At 37.2% G+C, this 20,395-nt stretch overlaps 1 protein-coding gene across 1 annotated transcript in view; it reads right to left on the bottom strand.

Annotated features, from left to right (window-relative positions):
* Window positions 1-1,340: 1,340 nt before the first annotated feature.
* The window catches only part of TMEM41B (transmembrane protein 41B), a 37,343-nt gene continuing 18,288 nt past the window's right edge, over window positions 1,341-20,395 (bottom strand). The window contains exons 2-7 of the mRNA XM_003781087.3: window positions 19,466-19,583; window positions 15,826-15,954; window positions 11,819-11,912; window positions 10,822-10,926; window positions 8,051-8,189; window positions 1,341-3,629 (exon numbers count right to left, since the gene is read on the bottom strand). Coding sequence (XP_003781135.1) covers window positions 3,460-3,629; window positions 8,051-8,189; window positions 10,822-10,926; window positions 11,819-11,912; window positions 15,826-15,954; window positions 19,466-19,583 — 755 coding nt within the window. The 3' untranslated portion in view covers window positions 1,341-3,459. The remainder of the gene's footprint in view (window positions 3,630-8,050; window positions 8,190-10,821; window positions 10,927-11,818; window positions 11,913-15,825; window positions 15,955-19,465; window positions 19,584-20,395) is intronic.

A 20,395-nucleotide genomic window follows, 5' to 3' on the forward strand; every position in this document is an offset into this window, starting at 1 on the left:
ATCCACTCCCCCTTCCTATCAGCATTCTAATCTCTTTTTGCATTAGTCTAGTGGGACTGTAATTGTGTCCTGTTCTTCCCTGGCCGAGTGGCTGGCACGAGACCCCTGGTATGCTAAGGCTGAGAAAGTGACGACAGGATGAAGCCAGCTGCACTTTATTCAGTCTAGTAGCTTGACCAACCTGCCATGAGGCCAGTGTTTCAGTCCTAGCCTCTAAAGGTGCCAATAAATACCATTTTGCTTGAGTCACTTTTTGTAGCAAGGAATCAGGAATCTCCAACTGACAACAGCCACAATTCACAGAGTACTGGGACACAAGTGCAACCTGCTCCCAATACCCAGCTTCACAACCATAACAAAGGTGTTCTGTCCCACCCCCCACTCAGGCAGCCCTTCCTTTTCCCAGAACCTTCCCCAAATATTTAAAGCCTGCTGTCGTGTTTGTAAGCATGCCTTTCCACACATTCACGGCTGAAGCTAATTGATGCCCAAGGCTTGATTTAGGCAGCACTTTGACCAGAAATGGGGAATGTGTTTATTCTCAATCTCCTAAAACATTATTCACTGGGCCTCTGAACTCCATTCTAGCTCTGCAAATCTGAACTGATGCCTACCTTCTTAATAACTCTTCAGAATTTTTCTTTCTTTCTTCTTTTTTTTTTTTTTAACTAAGACAGAGTCTTATTATGTCACCCTGAGTAGAGTGCTGTGGCATCTTAACTCACAGCAACCTCAAACTCTTGGGCTTAAGCTATTCTCTTGCCTCAGCCTCCCTTGTAGCTGGGACTATAGGCGTCTGCCACAACACGGTGTATGTGTATGGTGTATGTGGCCAGCTATGTAACCACTGGGTATGGGCACCAAGTCAACTCTTCTTCTTTTTTTTTTTGTAGAGACAGAGTCTCACTCTATTGCTCTCAGTAGAATGCCATGGCATCACACAGCTCACAGCAACCTCCAACTCCCAGGCTTAGGCGATTCTCTTGCCTCAGCCTCCCAAATAGCTAGGACTATAGGCACCCACTATAATGCCCAGCTATTTTTTTGTTGTAGTTTGGCCGGGGCCAGGTTTGAAACCACCACCCTTGGTATATAGGGCTGGTGCCCTACCCACTGAGCCACAGGTGCCACCCTCTTTAAGAATTTTTATCTGAAAATGATTAGTGTCTCATCCTGCTTATCATTCATTCAAGTTAGATTCATAAGGAGGTAAAGGTCTTAAAATTTTGTTTTTAGTAATGAAAGTGTACATCAGAATTTCAAGAGAATATACTTTTACTCAATGAAAGGCTTTTTAATGTAAGTATCTCCATGAAATAAATCCCAAGTACAACACTTAAGTTTCTCCAGTACAATTTATTCTTATTACATTTTAGTCTGCATTTATTAAATGTTTTAGAAATATTATACTCAAATGAACAGAGCTCCACAGAGACCATTAACTAACTAAGAAGGGAACAGTCTCACTTTCCCCTCCATCACAAATACTCTATCCCTAGTGGTCAGTACTATATAAATGTCTTCACGACATGGCTGAAGCTTCAATTTACATTTGGTATCAGTCCAAGTCTGTGAATTTGTGAATAAAGGCCATCAACTGCATTTAGGTACAGCCTGCTGAAGGGTTCTTTTTCTGAAAGTCAATGATAATGAATCTGGAAAGATGAGCTATTCTCTTGGGAAAAGAAAATATATCCCACCCAAAGTCCTAGCTATAGTTTTCTAACAGAACAAAAATTCACAAGGAAAAGAATCAATGGTAAGGACAGGAAAAATACTCTTGAGAATAGAGTAAGTACAATATATACATACACACACACACACACTGGAGTAAATAGTGAGGCGTCTCCTGAGTCCAAGCTCTTACTTTTATTTTTTAAATTTTGATAAAAATTTACTCAATTACATTTTATACAGTAATATTTAGTGAATTTGTCCCAAAAGGCTATGTTTTAAGTTCATTTGTAAAAATAACAAAAGCTTCATCACTCAGTCTCTGGTCAATAAGAAAGAAAATCTTGCTAGAAATAACAATAAATAACTTTACATAAAAGGCCAGGTGACATAAGAATACTATAATAATCAATATATTTTCTTTGTATTTACAATAAACCCATTTGTTAATACTGTGATAGAAAAAATAATGAATCAGTCCACATTATGTAGTAGAAATTGGCTCTGAGGATGATTATACTTCTCACAATAAAAACATACAAAGATTTTTCACAGCTAAAGTACTTTTCAACATAATGACAGTCTTGGGTGAAGGTAAAACTGACAACAGTACTTTAGATTGGCTATGTCACGGAATCAAGGAATTAGGGCATTACATTTAATTAACCTGCAAAAAAGCAATTTACTTTTTTCAGAACTACTTAAATACAGTAGTTGCCATGTAAGAAATTAACTTTACTTTGTAAGTTAGAAAAAGTATAAAGACTAAATAGGGAACTGCACTAGTCAAAAGCAGCCCCAAACAAAAAAATCCATCAATCAAAACAAAAAAAGGTATTCTTAGAAGTGTATCATGCATTAAAAGAATTGCATAATACATTCCTTAATGACCAAACTAATAAATAAATGAGGAAAATTTTACAATCATTGTAATAAACTATACTTAACTACTTAAGTGTTATGTTGATACTGTTTCTGTTTCAAAACATATAATAATCTAATATCTAAAAACTGCATACTTTGGGTGTTTCCTTTCTTAGATCCCCTTTTGAGACATTAAAGGGCACTGTAACAAAATATTATCTGAATATAAACTATTAACATCAAATATGATAGTTATGTAATGCACATTTTATAAATCCAAGGTGGAAATACTGTAAAAACTAGAGAAAAGGATGAAAGACTGGCTAGATTTTAAATTTCACACTAATTCATGATAAAAATCTAGAACAGAAAAACAAACAACAAATACACAAAACAGATGACTTGATACCCTTTCCACATACATGGTCTAGTATGCCCTTTAAACAAATCCATTAGCTCAAAGGTAAAAAGAGGAAGCAAATGTAAATCTCTTGTTGAGCTTTCGTTTTCCAGTTTTATGCTCTCAAAAAAGGCTAACATTAGCTTTTAAGTATTTAGTTTAGATGTTAATAAGACATAAGAGAAAAAAATTAAATTGAATGAATCAGTTGGATGAAGAATTTCCTACCATGCCTCTATTATCTATAGCTACCCTTGATGTAATAATTTATAAGATGTCTATATAAGATTGCTACTCTAACTATTGATGGTACTTTTCATAGTACGCCAATTTTTCATGTTTACTCCTTCTCCCCATTGCATTTAAATGTATGATTTTATTATCTGAGAGGAAATTTTATTTTACAAGTTCCTTGTTTCAATTACTGAAGAGGTGATTTTAAAACATAAATGGATGCACCTGCTAATCCTGAAGATGATGATGATGATGATGATAGCAAAAATAAAAATCAGATGATTCTTTTACTCAAATTTCTGCTTCAGTTTCTTTTGGAAGATGGCTGGCAAAATAGAAAGAACAGCCAAAACCATCAGAATAAATACTGAGTTCCAGGAAACAGCTTCCCCTGCTGTCGTAAGCTGGTACAATGTTGTTCCTGCCTTAATCGCTACAAAAGAGGGAGGCGCAACACCTAAAATAAAAAAGAAATGAAAACAGTAAAAACCATCAATTATTTTTATATTTATTTATTTTCTTTCTTTTTTTTGGAGACAGAGTCTCACTTTGTTGCCCTGGATAGAGTGCCGTAGTGTCATAGCTTACAGCAACCTCCAACTCTTGGGCTCAAGAGATTCTTTTGTCTCAGCCTCCCTAGTAGCTGGGACTATAGGCACCCACCATCCACCCGACTTTTTTTTATTTTTATTTTTTTTCAGACAGTCTTACTTTGTCGCTCTTGGTAGAGTGCTTTGGTGTCACAGCTCGCCGCAACCCCAAACTCTTGGGCTTAAGCAATTCTCTTGCCTCAGCCTCCCAAGTAGCTAGGACAACAAGCATCTGCCACACCTGACTATTTTTTGTTAAGGTTATCATCACTGTTGTTTAGTTGGCCCCGCTGGGCCAGGTTCAAACCCGCCAACCTCAGTGTATATAGCTGGCACCGTAACCACTGTGCTACAGGCGCCGAGCCATATTTTTTTTTTGAGACAGAGTCTTACTTTGTCATCCTTGGTACAGTGCCATGGCACCATAGCTCACAGCAACTTCAAATTCTTGGGCTCAAGTGATTCTCTTGCCTGAGCCTCCCAAGTAGCTGGGACTACAGGTGCCTGTCACAATGCCCAGCTATTTTTTAGAGACAGGGTCTCGCTCTTGCTCAGGCTGGTCTGGGAATCTGTGAGCTCAGGCAATCCACCTACTTTGGCTTCCCAGAGTGCTAGGATTATAGGTGTGAGCCATCGTGCCTAGCACCACCAATTATTTTTAAAAATTAAAATTTTCTGTGTATGTAAAATGTCCTAAAAGAAAACAGCTACTTCCATTTTGGAAAAAAAAATATTAAGAATTTGAAGCCTGGCTTGGTGCTTGTAGCACAGTGGTTATGGCGCCAGCCATAAGGTGACCAGACATCCCGCTTTTTAACAATTTGTCCTGCATCCTGCGGCATTTTTAAAAAGTCCCGATTTTTGGAAAGAATGCACAAGCCAGGGAACGGTGGGAGAACAGGAAGGGAATATACAGTTTTCGGCTGCCATGTGGCTATTTCGCCAGGATATAAGTTTTATATTATTTTTGTTAATTTTATAATGTTAAACTTGAATATAATAACAAATAATTGTTGAGAATTGATTATCGAGAACTGCTTATCAAAGTTCACATTGTTGATCAGTTGTTAGAATTTGACCACCATTGTTTGAACTTAATGAACAATGGCATTTTTTGGCATTGGCAATAATGAAAACATTTTTATAACTATCTCAGATGATACACATCGTACTGCATGCTAGTGCTAGTTAAACAAGTGATGTCAATAAATCAGCTATTCAGATAGTTTAGGCAAATAATTTATTTATTTCATGAATTTAGCAGACAGTATTTGTATTATTTATATTTTATAGTGGCGGCAAAAAGTCTAGTGCTGACCTCAAGTGACACGACTTATGAGGTATCATTATTAAAAAATATATTGATAAGGAAAAGGTTAAGTCTTGGGCATCAGCAAAAATCACAATAGAGAATAAGTGATTAGAAATATTTCATCATTATGAAACAAACCATGTTCTATACAATAATGCACTAAAAATTGTGGGATACACACTGTCCTTACCAGGAACTAATGCTGTGACTGAACATGTTTTTTTCTACAGTAAATAAAGTGTGGACATCAGAAAAATCACAATTAAGTGTTGAGACTTTGAAAGCCATTTTATGTATGAAATATAATTTAACAAATTCTTGTGAAAATTTTCATGACCTTTTAAACAATGACAGCAATCTACTAAAAAAATTCACTCAAATGAGAAATATGCCAAAGAATATTATAATTTTTTAATGTATTATATTTGTAAATTGTACTTATGTTGAAATTTAAAAAATATATTACAATACTATTTTTGCATTCTATGACAATTTTTGTTGCTCCATATAGACCAATTAAGAACCCCCCCCATCAATGGTGTCCCACTTTACCAATGTTAAAATCTGGTCACCTTAATAGACACCAAGGGTGGCGTGTTTAAACCGAACCTGGGTCAACTAAACAACTGCAACAAAAAAAGGGGCCAGGCGTTGTGGCAGGCACCTGTAGTCCCAGCTACTTGGGAGGCTGAGGCAAGAGAATCACTTAAGCCCAAGAGTTGGAGGTTGCTTTGACTTGTGATGCCATAGCACTCTACCAAGGTTGACACAGTAAGACTTTGTCTCAAAAAAAAAGGATAATGAATTTAAAAACCCAAGGAAAGTATCCAGAGAGTAATTTTATAACATTTATTAACAACCTTAAAAAAGAAATGTGCTCTGATTTAGCAGTTTCAACTTTGAGATATAATAATGTGTATGAGCAAAGATCTAGTTTCAAGGATGTTTATCAAAGTATTACAATAAAACTCTAGAAACAATCTCTAAATAGTCAACTGTAAGGCTGAGTAGGTTCTCATTCACCCCTAATGGAATATACTTAAAATATTTACCTATGGGGGAGGGGGAAAAGAATACATTAAAAATAAAGTGGTAGGAGATAAAGATATTCTAAATATTAACAAAAAAGAGCATTTTATACAAGGGTGCCCACAAAATGATCACACTTCATTAAAAAATAAAACAAATTTTATTATTATTATTTTTTGAGACAGAGCCTCAAGCTGTCGCCCTGGGTAGAGTGCCGTAGCGTCACAGCTCACAGCAACTTCCAACTCCTGGGCTTAAGCAATTCTCTTGCCTCAGTCTCCCAACTAGCTGGGTCTACAGTTGCCCACAACAACATCCGGCTATTTTTTTGTTGTAGTTGTCATTGTTGTTTGGCAGGCCTGAACTGAATTCAAACCTGCCAACTCTGGTGTATGTGGCTGGTGCTTTAGCCAATTGAGCTACAGGCGCCAAGCCATAACAAATTTTAAAAAATTACTTCAGCTGGTGGTGCCTGTGGTTCAAAAGGGTAGGGCGCTGGTCCCATATGCCAGAGGTAGCGGGTTCAAACCTAGCCCGGGCCAAAAACTTAAAAAAAAAATTATTTCAGCTAATACTGACATTAACTAAATCTCTAGCTATTTCACCAGTAAAAAAAGGGATTAGGCACAAAAATTCTCTTCTGCTTCCATGAATATAGTATTTTACAAAATTCAAGATTACCCAGGCTGATGAAATTAAGTTTGTCAACAAATATTTTTGCAACAGCAATAAACAATCGATTTTGATTATTCTTTTCAAAAACATCTATTCTCACAAGTATTAACTTAAGCTTTAATTTAATATTCAACACATGAGAAATCTGCTCATTCTGTTGCTATCTAAACAATTTCAATTAGAAAGCAAAGCAGAACACTAAGAACCAAAAATTTCACAAAATATATAAATAAATCTTCATGTCCACTGATTAAATTTCAAAATTAAGAGTTAGTTCCTTGAAAGCAAGAATATTTGTTGAAAATCAAAGTTTAAGGCTGGGTGTGGTGGCTCACGCCTGTGTTCCTAGCACTTTGGAAGGCTTAGGCAGGTGGACCGTTTGAGCTCAGGAGTTCAAGACCACCCTGAGCAAGAGCAAGACCCTATCTCTACTAAAAAAAGAAAAAAATTAAAAAAACTAGCTGGGCCTTGTAGCGGACATCTTTTAGTCTCAGCCAGCTACTTAGAAGGCTGAGACAAGAGGATGGCCTGAGCCCAAGACTTTGAGATTGCTGTGAACTATGATGCCATAGCACTCTACTGAGAGTGACAAAGTGAGAGAGAGGAGGGAAGGAAAGAAAATTAAAGTTTAATATTGCAATACTTGATTAGAAGACAAGAGAAAATTATTCAAAAAATCCAATGTGATTTTTTTCTCTCCACTGAAAGAGACTGGAGCTAAAGGCCTGCTTAACCCTTCATTATTAAAACAATATCCAGGGGCCAGGAGCAGTGGCTCATGCCTATAATCCTCGCACTCTGGGAGGGTGAGGCAGGTAGATTGCCCTGAGTTCACAGGTTCAAGAACAGCCTGTGCAAAAGCGAGATCCTGTCTCTAAAAATAGCCAGGCGTTGCAGCAGGCACCTTGTAGTCCCAGCTACTTAGGAGGTTGAGGCAAGAGAATCACTTGAGCCCAAGAGTCTGAGGTTGCTATGAGCTGTGATGCCACAGCAGTCTACTGAGGGCAACAAAGTGAGATTCTGTTTCCAAAAAAAAAAAAAGGAAAAAAACAAAAACAAAACACAATATCCAGTAGAAAGTGCTCTTCCTTAAACACAAAAGTAACGTAAATCAAAATCAGCCAACAAACATTTCTCAGCATGTATTCATATGGCCAGGCTTTGTGACCAAGATTTCTCCAGCTGCTGGTGTCTGCAGAAAGCATGCAATTTAGTCCTGACTAAACTTAAATATTCATACACTGAGCTCTAGCATATCACGAACCAGCTTACCTAGAAAAGTGCCAATAAAAAAAACTTTCAATGGTACGTTTATCACAGGAGACGTGATATTAATAAACCAATTAGGCAGAAATGGTGTTATTCTCAAAAATATAATGTAGTTAATAAGATGTTCTCTATGACGTTCAACCTGTCATAAGAAAAAAACAAATTAGTTATCACGTAAGACTAATAGTTGAAATAAGTTGCTTAATACATGCATAAAATACCTTATCTCAAATTCTCATCCCTGGTTTTCAGAATTTATTATCTCAAATTCTCATCCCTGGTTTTCAGAATTTATTCATTTATCAAACGCTCATTACCAAAACTAAATGATGAGTTTTTTAAAGCTCAATGTTAACACTATTAAAGATGTATTTTAAGCCTAACATGCCCAAATTAAACTTATATGGTAACTAAAATAAGTTGGTTGAATAGCCAACTTTTAACTTTTTTATTTTAGAGATGGGGTTTCACTATGTTGCCCAGGTTAGAGTGCAGTGGCCATTCACAGTTTTAATCATTGCATACTATAGTCTCCAACTCTGGCTCAGCCTCCCAAGTACCTGGGACTCCAGGCACATGCCACTGCAACCAGCTCTTGCCAACTTTTTAATCCCTTCAACTTCCTACAATGTAATGGACTAGTGCATCACATCAACAAATCTAAACTCCAGGTAATAGACTGGTATACTACAACAAATACAGGCCCCAATTAAAAATAATCTGTATGCTATTACAATGTATATTACATAAATAAATTCACTGTTGATAAGACTAAACAAGTAAATGGAAATATTTAGCTCATTAAATATAAGCGCTGATGACATTTTATACTTCCTTTGAATAAGTTACTTACAGAAAATAGCTATGCCAAAGACATATTTACGTATAAAGCTATTTTAACATTCAGTACATATATGGTATAATGAAAAGAGCACTAGACTAGAGCTCTGAGCCAGGGGTAGAGAACCTGTGGGCTTCTGATTACAAGATCATTCTTTTTTTAAGCGCCAAAGGATTCAAGGAAAGCTTCACTTTTCTGTGCTGTACTCCTTCTAATAAAAGAATTTGTTAAGCAAAACTTGAATTTAGTCACAAGGCTATACACTTAAGGACCAGGAAGGATACAAGTTTCCTTAAGGCTGCAGGTTCTCTTGCTTTAGAGTAAACGATCAAGATCTAGGGCAAAATACTTAATTTCTCTTAATTTCATAATCTATAAAACAAAGGGGAAAGGCAGGATATTCTCTAAAATCCCTGTGAGATTCAGCAATTTATTCTGATTCTTTACAAAAACAGGATCCTCTTAACAATACTATGTTAGCCCTTTCTGTGTAGCAGTGCTTAAACACATATTTATCAATGCTAGTCTTTGCAGAGATCCTGATACTAACGTTGTTCTCACTGATGCAATGCATTAAGAGTTGGGTGATAATGTTTTCGGTGACCTATTAACAGTAAGCTGCATCAGCACAAAATAGCTGAGTGACCATTACGTGGATGCCTTTATATTGACCTTTGACTTCACTGATTAAACTTAAGAAGAATTAAAATTAACCTTAGAGGCATGAAAAATTTGTATTTGCATATTTTTAGATTTCAGATTCATATGAGGGTACAAATGATTAGGTTACATTGTTTGTGTTTATTAGGTGAAGTCCAAATTGTACTTGAGCCCTTCACCCAGATGTGCCATATACACTTATATCATGTCCGTTAGGTGAAAGTAGACACCCCCTCCACTCCCTCCTGTATTTGAAATTATTAACATTCATATTTGCCAGGTTGGCACCCGTAGCATTGTGATCACAGCACCAGCCACACATACCAAGCCTGGCAGGTTTGAACCCAGCCCGGGCCAGCTAAACAACAATGACAATTTCAACAAAAAATAGCTGGGCGTTGTGGTGGACGAATGTAGTCCCAGCTACTTGGGAAGCTGATGCAAGAGAATCAGTTAAGCCCAAGAGTTAGAGGTTGCTGTGAGCTATGATGCCACTGCACTCTACCAAGGGGAGACTCTGTCTCAAAAAAAAAAAAAAAACAATTTGCTTACCCACTTGATTTTATTTTGGCCAAAATATTATTATTTTTTTTTTGAGACAGTCTCACACTATTGCCCTGGGTAGAGTGCCATGCTGTCATCATAACTCACAGCAAATAAATTCAAATTCTTGGGCTTAAGTGATCCTCTTGCCTCAGCCTCCTAAGTAGCTAGGCATACATTAAAACGGCTGGCTAGGCTCGGCACCTATAGTTCAACCGGCTAAGGCGCCAGCCACATACACCTAAGGTGGCGGGTTCGAAACCCCAGCCCGGACCCGCCAAACAACAATGATGGCTGCAACCAAAAAATAGCCGGGCGTTGTGGTGGGCGCCTGTGGTCCCAGCTACTTGGGAGGCGGAGGCAGGAGACTCGCTTGAGCCCAGGAGTTAGAGGTTGCTGTGAGCTGTAATGCCATGGCACTCTACCCAGGGGGACAGCTTGAGGCTCTGTCTCAAAAAAAAAAACAAAACAGCTGGCTAGTTTTTCTGTTTTTTAGTAGAGACAGGGTCCTGCTCTTGTTTAGGTCAGTCTCCAACTCCTGAGCGCAAGCAATCCACCACATTAGCCTCCCAGAGTGCTAGGATTACACATATGAGCCACTGCACCCAGCCCCTAAGATAATTTTTTTTACCTGAGTTAACTTATGAGTTAATTTATATAGGACTATACACCAGCCTATTTCTGAATTAACCTAAGAGTTACATTAAATAATTTAGAAATACGTGTTTACCTGCTGTGACCATTTTACTGCTTTCTCTGTTAGGTATTTGTACACAACTGGTCTCCCAACTAAATAGGACAGCATATAGCAGAAAGAGGCACCAAGTCCAGAACACTAGAAAATAAGAAGCTGTAAGCATTTTGAGTTTTTCCATCTTATCTACATAGATAGTCACCTAAGATAAACTTCAACTACTTTACTTCTTTTGAGGGTGACAAAGTTACTCTGCATGACATCTCTTGTGTAGAGAACAAGGACTCATTCAATAAAGTCCTTTCAAATTGCAGCTCAAATGAGACCAGCTAAAAACAAACTGGCACTTGGGATTATACTCAGTGACTTACCAAAGTTAGCCTTTGGTAATTAATTTTAGCCTTTTGCCTAAGAATAAACTTTCAGGAGCCAATATTTTTCCTACTTGCTATGCTTGAAAACAGCCTCCAGCCCTCGGACTCCACTCGTTATACACTCTTGGACAACCCCAGCTACAAACACAACAGGGAAAAAAAGCTAAAACAGAGCTTATAAATTCAACTAACTTTATAATACTACTGTTCTAGAAAAAACAAATGAACTATAATATTTCCTTATGGAGAGACTCAATAGATAATCACTTTACTATCTTATTATTAATTTTTTTGAGATAGTCTCACTTTGTCGCCCTCAGTAGAGTGCTGGGGCATCACAGCTCCTCCAGCTCTTGGGCTTAGGTGATTCTCTTGCCTCAGCCTCCCAAGTAGTTGGGAACAGAGGCGCCCGCCACAACGCCCGGCTATTTTTTTGTTGCAATTTGGCCAGGGCCAGGTTTGAACCTGCCACCCTCAGTATATGGGGCCAGTGCCCTACTCACTGAGCCACAGGCACCGCCCTAATCACTTTACCATTAACTCCTCTTGAAATAATGAGCTCATGCTTATATAGACTAATGGGATTAAGATGCCATCATTATCCTCATCATCCTATTTAAAACTTTATCCAGTCTTCTAATTTCACTTTATATACTTACCAAACAAACAAGAAATAAGGCTAGTGGAAAGGGATAAAGAAACCCTGAGAGTATACTGAGAAATATAGAGCCTGGAATAGCAAATGTTTGCAAGCTGGTAACTTCTAAGTTAAGGATTAAAACATAAATAAATGGAATTTAAAAAACCAAATCTAAGATTTCAGAAGAAAGTATAAACATAGAAATTATCACATGAAATTATATCATTATATCAACATTAAAATTATATTAACAGTTTAATATATAACTCCTCTCCTTTTTCATATAGTTTCCATTTTACTCATGTTTTCATTTCAATCTTTTCCTTCTTCCTCTTGTATTCTTTCATCTTCAATTACCTGTTCTTTCACAAATCCCTCAGATGATTCTAAATTTAATCTAAGTTTTCTTTTCTTTTTTTTAACTGAGAAAGAGTCTCACTTTGTCGCCCTCTGTACAGTGCTGTAGCATCATAGCTCACAGCAATCTCTAACTCTTGGGCTCAAGTGATTCTCTTGCCTCAGCTCCTAAGTAGCTGGGACTACAAGGCAGCTGCTACAACACCCAGCTATTTTTTTTTTTTAAATTTGTTTGCATGCCTGGGCTGGGTTGGAACCTTGCCAGCCCTAGTGCATGTAGCTGGTGCCCTCAAATCTAAGTTTTCTTAATCAGGGTATTATACTGATTACTGCCCATAATTTTCATTTTCTCACAGGAGATTCTCACTTGTACAATCTCATTTATCCATCTATCATTCTACTCAAACTTCCTCATAGCCAAAATTAATGACATTTTCTTAATTATCTTCTTTTAGTGATTACTACACAGAATTAGACCTCATCCTGTTGGAAACTCAGCTTCAGTGAAGCTATGTATTTAAATTCTGTTGTAGACTTGCTCTGTCTATAATGACCTTACTGTATTTTTACCTATCATTCCTGTTATTCCAGCTGGAAATAGTTCTGCTTTTGAATACGCAAAGCATTAGATCTGTACTTAACACATAATTAGCACTTAATTAAAATATGGCTCACAATGTACTTTTATCTGCACTCTTGTAAAACCAAAACTTTGATATATATCCTAGTATACTCTTTCTTATTTGCTCACTGCGTTTATAAGTAAGTATCTTTTTTGTTTTGAGACACAGTCTCACTGTGTCCCCTTGGGTAAGATGCCGTGACATCCTAACTCACAGAAATCTCAAAGTCCTGGGCTCAAGCGATCCTCTTGCCTCTGTTTTTCTATTTTTACTAGAGATAGGGTCTCCCTCTTGCTCAGGCTGGTCTCCAACTCCTGAGCTCAGGTGATCCACCTGCCTCAGCCTCCCAGAATACTAGGATTACAGGCGTGAGCCACTGAGCCCAGCCAAAAAACTAAGTTCCTTGTAACATTGACCACTTAAGACTCAAAAACAAACAGAAAATCTGGCTTTGATGAATTATCTTATAAATAATTTAAAACATTCATGTGAAATCATTACTAAGTAATAGTTAACTTTTTTTTTTTTGAGACAGAGTCTCATTTTGTTGCCCTCAGTAGAGTGCCATGTCACAGCTCACAGCAACCTCACTTGGGCTCAAGTGATTCTCTTGCCTCAGCCTCTCAAGGAGCTGGGACTACAGGTGCCCATCACAACACCTGGCTATGTTTTAGAGATGAGGTCTCACTCTGGCAATCTACCCTCCTGGGCTTCCCAAGAGTGCTAGGATTACAAGAACGAGCCACCACACTAGCCTAGTAATTGTTACACTAACAATGTCCAATAAAATCTGAATTGACAATATAAATAATTTATTTAAAATTTTAAACTGAATGTATTTTATAATAACCTATTCCTGTACTTTCAATTTATCTTCTGCAAGGTAGTTTTTCTTTCTTTTTTTTTTTTTAAGGCAGTTTCTTTTCCACTAAAGTTCACGTGGATAATAAGACAATGAGCCTACCAAATTACTACCACATAGACTGCCAAGATTCATTTATGTTAAGTGGCTAACTGGCCAGGTGAGTGGACATCCCTTTATTCTTTGCCATGTAACCCTCCCAAAGCTGAAACACAAACTGGGACAACAAAAGATGACTTTCTGAAGTAGACTGAAATTATATGCCTCTTATTACAATGTGTTCGCAAAAATCTATTGTAAAAGACTAATGAAAAAGATGAAACAGCTTTGTGTCTTATTTGGGGAAAATATTTCAATTTATGATTAAAGTACAAATATTTTAAAGGCAAAATAAACTGTAAGCTTAACACAGGTTTTCAGACAGGTGACAAGATGGAGTTAAGGGGAAAAGGAAGCAATTATGGATTTCTCAAAAACAGCATGTGAATAATTGAATTGCCTTACAAATAGCTGCCCAAAGCTGCCTGTTGAAAAGACAGGTATATAATAATTGTCCTCTAAATTTTCCCCAAATTTGAATTTTTTAATAATAAGTAGGGAGGAAAACGATAAAGTACCTCCATAAAGCACACGACCTAAATACAAATGCATCTTTGCCATGTGACTAGAGGTCATGTTTCTGTGAGCAACAAAAGCTCTTATAAAACATACCTGTCACTAAACTACTTATGCTACGAATAATTTCTCCAATGTGTTTATGTATACACTCAAAATATTTGCATAAGGAGGTTATAGAGACATGCATAATATCTTATCCAATATACATCTAAGAAAAGAAATGCTATCAAGTTTTATAGGAAAAAAAATTAAGTTGAAAAGCCCAACCAATCAAAAGAAATTCAGGAAATAAAAACAGCAAGAATATAAATACCACACCAGGTGCGGTGAGACTAGCCTGAACCAGAGCAAGACCCTGTCTTGTTTGCGACTAGCCTGAGCCAGAGTGAGAGGACTCTGTCTCTTAAAAAAAATCGCCAGGTGCCTGTAGTCCCAGCTACTTGGGAGACTGAGACAAGAGGATCACTTGAGCCTAAGAGTTTGAGGTTGCTGTGAGCTATGACACCATGGCACCCTACCAAGGGTGACAGAGTGAAACTCTGTCTCAAAAAATAAATTAATTAAAAAAAAAACTAAAATTAAAAAAATAAGAATACAAATACTTTGACAGAATTAATAAATTAGCTAATTTGCCTTCTAAAAATAAAAGCTAGTGGTGGGACATGCCTATAGTCCCAGCTACTTGGGAGGCTGAGGGGGGGAGAATCACTAAGCAGAGCATTCAAGGTTGCAGTGAGCTATGATGACACCTCTCTGCATTCCACCCTGGGTGACAGAGCAAGTCCCTGTCTCTTACATAAATATAAAAGCCGTTTTTAAAAGGCTAATAATTATCTCCACAACATCAAGAGGTAAAGTCCTTTATTAACTGGGAAGATGTGGAAAACAAGTTGGATAAGAATAAAGAATAAAAGATACATAATTTCATGAGAACAAAAAATAAAGAAAACAGAATAAAGCTATTTCCCTGACTAGTCAAAATATAACACCTAGGCTCAGCACCTGTGGCTCAAGTGGCTAAGGCGCCAGCCACATACACCTAAGGTGGCGGGTTCGAATCCAGCCGGGGCCTGCCAAACAACGGTGATGGCTGCAACCAAAAAAATAGCCAGGCGTTGTGGCGGGCGCCTGTGGTCCCAGCTACTTGGGAGGCTGAGGCAGGAGACTCGCTTGAGCCCAGGAGTTGGATGTTGCTGTGAGTGTGATGCCATGGCACTCTACCCAGGGGGATAGCTTGAGGCTCTGTCTCAAAAAAAGAAAAGAAAAAAGAAAATTATAAATAAAATGGGTAAACATCTTGAATAATGTGGAAGAAAAGAAAAGTATATAAGTGAAATATACAGAACACAAAACATCTGGTAATAAATTTCAGAAGTAAAAATAATAAAGTTGGGAAGACAGGATTAAAGTGAGATTTTTTTCCATTTTAATTTTTCAATATTTTAAAAATATTGTTACATTGCATTAACAATTTTTAAAAGGAAAAAGTTACGCATATTCAAACAGCAGACTTTTAAACCTTCTCTTGAAAAAAAAATTAGAAAATATTTTCATTTAAAAGGATACAAAATATATGTAGCAAAGTAAGCTACAAGTACTTGAACATAAAAGGTGTCCTTATATTTTGATAAAACTTTTCCTAGAGCCTTGGCATCATCCATATCTCTGGGAACCTTCATATTCACTCTTTCTTCTCTAAAGAAATAAAGTGAAAAATTTTAAAACAGAATTTTGCCAAGATAACTAATATTTACATCAAGTTTAAATCATGAAGTTTTACCCAAAATGATTTGATGCCTTCATCTGTAATATATCTAGTCCAAATTAGCAATTTTCAAGCTCAAAAGTCTACAAATTATTTGTTTTTTAATGCTTTAATATAATTCATGATATGTGACTCATATGCAAGTTCAGGATGACCCAAACTAAAGATTAAAGGCATTTGCTCCAACATTGGTATAAATTTTAAATATAAGAAATGAACCTCTGATGTTAGAATATTAAAAACATTTATACACCATCATTTTGGGTAACCCTCACGATAAATTAAAGTCAATAACAATGAAAATTATATAAAAACTATAATAAATTCACAGTTCATACCTTTTCTCAGATAGTTCAAAGTTCAGAAAAAACTTGAATACTTTTCCCTATTAAATTTTACTTTACTTGGCACTTTGTATGGAACTGATTTCTTATTTATGAAAGCCTCAAATAATCTTTGTATATTACACTCATTTGTTTCCATGCTAAGATTTAATTCACCCTGCAGAACATAGGGTGCTTCTTTCTTAAATCCTATAAAAATACCTGGCACAGTAACATAGCTACACATTTATAAAATGTAAGAACTAAAAAGACTCTCAAGGTAAGTGAATGCATGGGCATGCATATGTGCGCGTACACAGAAATAAGCAGAATACAAAAGCTTTGTAAACAGAACATTATTTTGTTATTCTCAGAGCAAACTAGCAGCAAAGACAAGTCTCTTCTTTCCCTCTTTCAGTCAGCTGTTTATTCCCTACTCCTTCATCAAAACCAGAAGGAACCTAAATTCAATTATACTAATATTAGCAATATTAACATGCTACCCCTCTCCAAGGCATTTACATGGATGTAAGAAATCAAAATATTAAAATAAAAACAATTAAGTTTAACTATGAAATTTCAAGCATAAAGGATCGAAAATGAGAATAAAAGAAAACTGGAGGAAACATAAACTTTCTCATACCCTGAAATCACATTTCACAGTTATTCATTATCACACTGGGCTACAAGTCTAACTTCATTTTAGTCATCCTTTATGTAATCTACAATTATTATCAGGACAGTATTACTATGGTTTAATAGTCCTGAGAAATTCTGCCCTCCTAAAATATGTTTCAGGTCCACAATCTCTTCCCTAAAATTAAAAACATTCTGGCCAGGCATAGTGGCTCATGCCTGTAATTTTGAGAGTCTAAGGAAGGATGATGACTGCTTGAGGCCAAGAGTTTAAGACTAGCCCAAGCAAGAGCCAGACATCATCTCTACAAAAAAAAAAAAAAAAAAGAAAGAAAGAAAAGAAAAAATAGTGGAATGTGGTGGTGTACACCCATAGTCCCAGCTACTTGGGAGGCTAAGGCTAGAGTTTGAGATCAGGAGTTTGAGGTTTCAGTGAGCTATGATGCTGTCACTGCACTATAGCCAAGGAGAGCAAGACCCTGTCCCAAGTAATAAATAAATACAGTAAAAATTCTGAAAACCAGAAGTTCTTTAGTTTGCTAGCAAAAATTGACCCACATTTATGTAATGTTATAGTCTTTTATCATGTTTAGTGCCTCTATGCAGGTTTCTCACTAAAAATATTAATGTATTTGATTATGGGATGCTACCTGTTAGAGGTATCAAGAGGACATAGTATACATTCCTTGAGTTATCCAAAATAGAATAATTTTGAATTCTGAAATACACATTCTACACCAAAGTTTTAGCTAAGAAACTGTCGATGCATACTTGATATACAATTTTTTTAAAAGATCAATTTCATGGTAAAAGTACCTATTCAGACTATGTGATTTTCTTAAAACTGGGAAAAGAAAAATAGCTAAGAGATGGATGTGGTATGTAAGTAAATGGATGAATAGAGGCAGGTAAAAATTGTTGTTAATTAGTTAAGAGTGCCGTGGCATCAGAGCTCATAGCAACCTCCAACTCCTGGGCTCAAGCCAGTCTCCTGCCTCCACCTCCCAAGTAGCTGGCACCACAGGCACCTGCCACAACACCCGGCTATTTTTTGGTTGCAGTTGTCATTGTTGTTTGGCAGGCCTGTGCTGGATTCGAACCCACCATCTTAGGTGTATGTGGCTGGTGCCTTAGCCACTTGAGCCACAGGCACCAAGCCAATTAATTTATTTTTTTGAGACAGTCTCACTTTGTCACCCTTAGTAGAGTGCCATGGCATCACAGCTCACAGCAACCTCAAATTCTTGGGCTTAAGCAATTCTCTCGCCTTAGCCTTCGGAGTAGCTAGGACTACAGGCACTTGCCACAATGCCCAGGTATTTTTAGAGACAAGGTCTTGCTCTGGCTCAGGATGGTCTCCAAACTCCTGAGCTCTAGGTGATCCACCCACCTTGGCCTCCCAGAGTGCTAGGATTACAGGTATGAGCCATCACACTCAGCCTTCAGAAGCAGGTAAAAATTTGATCACAAACAAGGAAAACAAGGAAAGGAAAAATAGAACAGAAAAAGAGGAAAAGCAGAGACTACTACTATGTCTCATTCAAATTGCAGGCCAGTATCTATTATGGACTGTAAACTCTATGTACTTGGTCCCTGCTAGCATTAAAAACTAACATGAACATGGCAGCACCCCTAGTTCAGGGGTAGGGTGCTGGCCACATGCACCAGGGCTGGTGGGTTTGAACCAAGACTCGGCCTGCTAAGCGCCCATGGCGGGTGTGGCAGGTGTCCCAGTTACTTGGGATGATGAGGCAAGAGAATCACTTAAGCCCAAAGTTTGAGGTTGCTGTGAGTTGTGACACCACTGTACTCTACCCAGGGCAACAAAGTGAGACTCTGTCTCAATTAAAAAACAAACAAACAAAAAAACACACACAAAACTAAAATGAACATAAAATATCAGAAAATATCACCTGTTTTTTAGCTTTCTCTTTTCCTTTTATTTCTGTTTTCTGGAGGCAGAATCTTGTTCTGTCGCCTGGGCCTCTGCCCAGCTCACAGAAACCTCAAACTCTGGGCTCTAGCAATCCTCTGGTCTCAGTCTCTCAAGTGGCTGGGGTTATAAAAGCCCACCATAATGCCCAGCTAGTTTTTCTATTTTTAGTAGAAACAGAGTCTTGCTCTTGCCCAGGTTTGTTTCAAACTCCTGAGCTCAAGTAATCTACCCACCTGGGCCTCCCAGAGTGCTAGGATTACATGCATGAGCCACTGCATCCAGCCAAAAAAACTTATTTCTTATTATAGTTACATTTTTAAAAAAATTTGAAAGCCATTAGAAAGATAATGCTATAATTAGAAAAGCAATGCTAGGAAAACCTTGCAAAGAAAATCAAGAGGCATGTTTAAACACTGTTGATATGGACTTAACTACAAACCATTAGAGCTGATATACAATCACTGTGATTGGTCTATTGTGTAACATTTTAACTTTTAATCCACTTTCATCTTATAAGTTTCTAGATATTCCTCTCATCATACTTACTCACTAAGCTGAGGAAAATTTTTATACACCAAAAACATAATAAAAGCTGCAGACAAGAAAATGGACACCAATATAAGGAGTGACATTCTTGCTGATCCAGCTTCTGCCCGGGCTTTTTCTGAAGGAAAAAAAAAGGGGATAATTAAGGTAAATATAAAGGAAAACAATATCCCAAGCCAGCAAATAATTTCCCTAAATGCTTTCCACGTAGAAAGCTGTTCACACTTTTTCCAAAACACTGTGACATTAAATTTTAAGTACTATATAGTATTTGAAGTTTACTAACTGGACATGCTACCTTGAGAATATATACATTTTGAAGCATGAAAATTCCAGAAGACTAGAATTTATAGCACTGATGTGTTGATAAGCCAAAAGGGTAGAGAGAGGGGCGGAAACATTGTTCTAAATGTAATCACTGACTCTCAATTTTTTATCTCTATGCTAGGAGCTGACAGCATACAGAGAATGGTCTTTTTGGAAGTATGAGGTAATCTGGCAATTACTGCAATTGTCTTAAGAACACAGATATTCACAAGTGCAACTAGAGAATGTTATACTTTCTCTTTATACCAAAGGCTTTGGAATATAAAGTTGAACCTCAAATGTTTTAAGTGGTTCTCTGTCTGTGATTCCCAGAATAGGAGAACATTTGCATTTCCTCATAAGGTAATCTCAATGTTACCTTAAAAATTATATGAAAGAGGCTTGGCGCCTGGAGCTTAGTCAGTAGGGCGCTGGCCACGTACACTAAAGCTGGTGGGTTTGAGCCTGGCCCATGCCTGCTAAACAACAATGACAACTGCAATAAAAAAAATAGCTGAGCATTGTAGAGGGCCTGTAGTCTCAGCTACTCGGGAGGCTGAGGCTGCTGTGAGCTGTGACACCACAGCACTCTACTGATGGCAACATAGGACATACTGAGACTCT

The sequence above is a fragment of the Otolemur garnettii genome, unplaced genomic scaffold (genome assembly GCF_000181295.1).
Source record: "Otolemur garnettii isolate 467f Iridium unplaced genomic scaffold, OtoGar3 scaffold00001, whole genome shotgun sequence".
Lineage (NCBI taxonomy): Eukaryota > Metazoa > Chordata > Mammalia > Primates > Galagidae > Otolemur > Otolemur garnettii.